The sequence below is a fragment of the Haematobia irritans genome, chromosome 1 (genome assembly GCF_050003625.1).
Source record: "Haematobia irritans isolate KBUSLIRL chromosome 1, ASM5000362v1, whole genome shotgun sequence".
In the NCBI taxonomy this organism is placed as follows: Eukaryota; Metazoa; Arthropoda; class Insecta; order Diptera; family Muscidae; genus Haematobia; species Haematobia irritans.
Genome location: NC_134397.1, coordinates 85442383 through 85448065, shown reverse-complemented (window position 1 = coordinate 85448065; position 5683 = coordinate 85442383). Strand labels below are relative to the sequence as shown.

Here is a 5683-nt window from a genome sequence, read left to right as displayed (position 1 = left end):
GCAATATTCACTTAAACCTTTTTTAAAATGCACTATGTGCTACAAATGGTTGTCCATAATTATTAACCGTTAGCTTGTGCGTATATTCTCAGCAGAAATGGTAAACGTACATACATATTTTAAATTTCATTGTCATCGATAGCTGCGACTGCCAATACGAGGGTTGCGATTTATATTGTGGCTCTTACATAAATAACAATTGGGGGTTTTTAAGCTCTATCTGAATAGTTGAAGGGCGAATTGCGTTTCCTTTAGTTCTGAACCATACACTGAGGTTCTATTCAGAACAACTTATCAGTGCAAAATCCTGTACTAAAAAATGAAGACTTAACACCATAAAAAGGCTTATTCACCATATGTAAAAAAGTATCACCAATATATTTCCAATACGAAAATTTAAAAATTAATCAATTAAAAAATTGATACAATTAACTTTTTAATCAAATTGCCCTAATTAATATTATTTAAATTTTGCTAAATCTAACCGATTGAATTTTTAAATGAACCCATTTAATAATTAATTGAAATTGCAATATAGAAACCAGACGAGAGCAGTGATGTTTCTCTAATATGAATATGTGTAGTTTTTATTAATTGTAACTGATATCCCTACATACTTCCTGAAGAAGCAATTCAAGAGAATAGCGAAGTATTGAAGATAACACATAGATCTCAATCTCGAAAAAACATAGAACTTTAATTTAATTTGAATATTAAAAAGTGTATTCGGAGAAAAGAGAAACAAAGAGAATAGGCATTTTGAAAAATTAGTATGTGTTTTTAGATTGAGTGCAGCATTATACATAATACATGTTTTGTTTACCTACATTGGCACAAATTTTTCTTGTGGTGTCAAAACAAATCGAGGAAGTCAAATTATTCAGGCAAAAAAATATTCATAAAAAAGCGAAAGGAATAAATATTTGGATTAATGCACTTTTCTGGTCATTCGTATTTCTTGTGGGTAGTACTTTATCTACATCGGCATCACAACAAGTCAAGACTGTTTTTGAAATTTTTGCATTTGAAATTTCTCGTGAAATATGGCAGCTACATGACCTGGCCAACATTTCGCGACCTCTTCTTGGCCATTTACATTAGAAATCCGAGACTTAGTGGGGTTGAAAAACTTTACCATTTGAACCAAAAAACTGGAGGTGAGGCGCGAGAAATTATATCTCACGTACCGCTCGTTAACGAAGGCTTTGCAAGTCAATGTGCAAATCCGTACATTATTTGACCTTCCCGCCGTATCTGTACATTCAAGCTCCTCACTTAAATTGCTTCAACGCACAGTAACTGGATGTTTACAGATTTTAAAGACCTTGGACATCATTACTACGTCATGCGATCCGATTTTGATACATTTATGCTCTCAAAAATTACCGAGAAGTTATTTAGAGAACTTCGAGAAAAATCTAGACGATAGTTCTCAAATGCCTTCATGGCGGAATTTTGATGATTTTTTGACCCAAAGGTTTAAGACTTTAGAATCCGTGGGCAAAAAAAATGGAAAAAAGGAATTTCGTGTTTTGATAAAATACTGTTTTCTGAAGCGAAAAAATACGGTGAAAGCAAAAACTTGGCTTGATAATGAGTTTCCGGACTCTGTCCCAGGGAAATCAACAATAATTGATTGGTATGCAAAATTCAAGCGTGGTGAAATGAGCACGGAGGACGGTGAACGCTAAATTAAATTAAAGCAACAAAACCAGTGAAACATTAAAATCAACAAACCTAGACAATATATTTAAACAAATTAAAATAAAATTAAAAGTGGGAAAATGTCACTCAAACATTTGGTCCTAACCGAACCGAGTAAGTGTTTTAGTTAAATGTTCAAGTGACCTTTGTGAACAATAACTTACATTCAAATTTGTTTGTGCAACAAGTTTGACCTTTGGTGAAAGGCAAATGGACCTAACTCCATTAATGGAAAATTAAGTGAAATAGTTTAAACTTAATTTTTCTTTTTAAAATAAAAAATTGTGTGATATTGTCATTTATGTGATTGAATAACAAAAACACAACCTGTGGTTAAAGACATACTGTAGTAAAAACAAAAATAATAATAATAAATTAATACATTGTTGGTGGCTGAAAATTATTTTGAAACAAATTATTTAATATTTTTGAAATCTTGAAAAGTAAAAACCGACATAGACAAAAAGTGAAAGAAAAGTAACTTGTGCAAAGTCCAGTGACATCTTTTTGGGAAAATTGTAAATTTTTCTGAAATAAAAAAATTGTGACATGTGAAATAAAATACATAAAAGCAGTTAAAGTTGTGTGACATTACATAAGTGCAAATCAAGATTTCAAAAAAGTGACGTTTTGTGACAAGCAACTGTAACTTCTAACGGAAAAAATTTTCTAAAACAAAATTTTGAAAAGTGTTGACCCAAAGTGATTCTCTCTTTTTCTTGTAGACCTCCGTTTATTTATCAAGACCTTTCAACATCCATACGAGTACAACAAAGAGACATCACTTCTCCAAACTCGCAACAAAAGCAACGGAGTAAGTACAATCACTTTTACTTTCCTCCTCATCCTGATTTTTCACTCTCATCGACTCCTTTGTATACATATTGCCGAATCCAAAGATAATTGAGTATAACACGATTAAGTATTGTGCTCTTATAAAGAGAAAACAAATGTCAAGGTGTAGAGGGCTATGAGAAAAAAATTGTTTTATTTGTCAATTTTTTCCAAAGCAGCTCTGCCCAAGAATAAATTTAAACGGCAATATTCACATAAAACCATAATGAATATTTGCTTTAAAATACACAAACGTTTTATTTTAATTTTCTACAATCGTTTTTGCATTGCTTTTGTGGGTTTTTATTAAGAAATTTATGAAAAACACAAATGTTATGATATTTTCCGACGCAACCGGCAGTACATTTGAGAGACACGTCGACGCAAACTTTATGATATTTTGTTGGCAGAGTCCTCTGGTGCTTCAGTTTTGCTATGGCAAGACTGCATCTTCTTCTCAATTATCTTTGCCGAATCGGTAAATTGAGTTGCCAGATCGGGCATTTTTTTCGAAATTTTGCGGGGACATTTTTTGAAATTTTTGCATTTGAAATTTCTCGTGAAATATGGCAGCTACATGACCTGGCCAACATTTCGCGACCTCTTCTTGGCCATTTACATTAGAAATCCGAGACTTAGTGGGGTTGAAAAACTTTACCATTTGAACCAAAAAACTGGAGGTGAGGCGCGAGAAATTATATCTCACGTACCGCTCGTTAACGAAGGCTTTGCAAGTCAATGTGCAAATCCGTACATTATTTGACCTTCCCGCCGTATCTGTACATTCAAGCTCCGCACTTAAATTGCTTCAACGCACAGTAACTGGATGTTTACAGATTTTAAAGACCTTGGACATCATTACTACGTCATGCGATCCGATTTTGATACATTTATGCTCTCAAAAATTACCGAGAAGTTATTTAGAGAACTTCGAGAAAAATCTAGACGATAGTTCTCAAATGCCTTCATGGCGGAATTTTGATGATTTTTTGACCCAAAGGTTCAAGACTTTAGAATCCGTGGGCAATATCCAGCCTTCGACCTCAAAGCCTCATAATAAATCTTCCGAAAAGGCAAATAACCCCAAGGATACTCAAATGCATTCATTTCAAACCAAAATCGATCAGACCTCAAAATCTGGACTTGATTCAAAAAAAAAAACCTCAACCTCTCACCATAGTAACTTGACAATTTTGCAAGGAAAGTCACTCGTTTGGAAAACGCCCTAAATTTTTAGAAAAGAACATAAATTGATCGTATCCATGATTGTATTTTCACACTGTGCTCAAAGGTGGAACCCAATTTCAAATTAGATGTTCTGGATCCAGTTCTAAAGACCTTACCATTCAATTTGCCGCCAAACAACCTCACATCGACATCAGTACATTTGAATAACCTTTGGCAGACCCGTACTTATACGTAATCCAACCAATTGACATTCTCATAGGACCCTTCAATTTTTGACTTAGCAGCTCCGATCCGTACGTTCGGCTCCTTTTGGCACAAAAGACAGTATTTGGCTGCATTGTGGGGGGACCAGTGGAGAAATCGACTGAATCAAAAAATAAGATATCACTTTTCAATGCAGTTGCCCTCGGTAAAATCCTCACACAATTTTGGGAGGTGGAGGAGACCCCAAAAACCCATTTTGAGGTCAGAGGAGGACAAGACCTGCGAAGCAATCTTCCAAAATACGACCTACCGAAACACTACGGGAAGATTCGTTGTCCCCCTTCCATTCAAAAATGGTGAAGTGATTGGACAATCGCGTAGTATAGCAATGGCCCAGTTTCTACGGATGGAAAAGATGCTCAATACGAAGCCTGACATCAAACAGCAGTATGATCAAGTAATACTTGAAAACCTAGACCTAGGACATATGAGAAAGATACATCATTCTGAGATTCAGAAAATACCTAATTTCTATTTGCTCCACCACGTGGTGATAAAACCAGTCCGTGTAACGATAAAGTTACGAGTTGTCTTCAATGCGTCATCTCCGACTTCTAACAAGAAAAGTCTTAACGACATTTTGTATCCTGGACCTATTCTTCAGCAGGACCTCGTTCTACAGACTTTGAAGTGGAGACTTTTCAAATATGTCTACAACGCGGACATAACCAAAATGTATCGTCAGATACTAGTCGACTCTTCACAGACTCAGTATCAGCGAATATTGTTTCGAAAATCGCCTATGGACCCAATTGAGGACTTTGAACTTCAAACAGTGACTTTTGGGGTAAATTGTGCCCCATTTTTGGCAATAAGGACCTTACTACAGCTAGCTGAAGACGTTCGACATTCTCACCCTTTAGGTTAAATTTGTTTGCGCCAGACTATTCGATCTTTTGATTTCAAAGAGAAATTTTATCTCTTCAATCATCGGACGCATTCTACTTTTTGGCTGCTAAAGTTTTAGAAGTTTTAGAACGTTGACGACGTTCTAGCAGGAGGACATACAGTCAATGAGGCAATCATTTCTAGAAAGCAACTAGAAAGTTCGTTACTATCTGCCGGGTTTGACTTCATGAAATGGACTTCAAATGATCCTCAAGTCATCAAAGACCTTCTCGAAGAAAAACTTCTTTCATTAGATTGCCTGACTTTGCCCAAAAATATTGGAACCAAAACCTTAGGGATAAAATGGGATATTAAGGCTGATTCGCTTCCCTTTCCGCAACCTGACATTGGAAATTAACCCTCGTATACTAAGCGAGATGTTCTTTCGACCATTGCTCGATTTTTTGGCCCATGTGGCTGGTTAGCGCCAATAATGGTCGTCGCCAAACTCATCATGCAGCAAATCTGGCTGGACAAAGTCGGATGGGCCGATGGACTAACACCACTGACTTGTATTACATAGCAAAATTTCCTGAAGACATGTCCTGATATTCAAAATGTCAAAATACCTCGCTGGTTACAGTTCACACCGGAATCCAAAGTAGAACTACACGTATTTTGCGACTCTTCTGAGAGAGCCTATGCTGCGTCTTTGTACATCCGACTTCAAACGGGGAACGACATAAAGTGCCATTTATTGGTTGCTAAAACTCGTGTAGCCCCGATCAAAAAGCTGTCGTTTCCGAGACTTGAACTTTGTGGCGCAGTTTTACTCTCGACTTAGGTATCTTTGCCACGTTTACAG

The 5683-nt window shown here is 36.1% G+C and overlaps 1 protein-coding gene across 1 annotated transcript; it reads left to right on the top strand.

Annotated features, from left to right (window-relative positions):
- Positions 1-4120: 4120 nt before the first annotated feature.
- On the top strand, positions 4121-5236 carry LOC142227135 (uncharacterized). The gene is made up of 2 exons (XM_075297496.1): positions 4121-4777; positions 4967-5236. The coding sequence occupies exons 1-2, from the start codon at positions 4121-4123 to the stop codon at positions 5234-5236; spliced, it is 927 nt and encodes a 308-aa protein (XP_075153611.1).
- Positions 5237-5683: the final 447 nt, after the last annotated feature.

Coding starts and splice junctions, on each gene's coding strand:
- LOC142227135 (XM_075297496.1), top strand. CDS start 4,121: ATGCAGTTGCCCTCGGTAAAATCCTCACACAATTTTGGGAGGTGGAGG. Junction 4,778..4,966: donor TTCAAACAGTGACTTTTGGG/GTAAATTGTGCC, acceptor TAGAAGTTTTAG/AACGTTGACGACGTTCTAGC.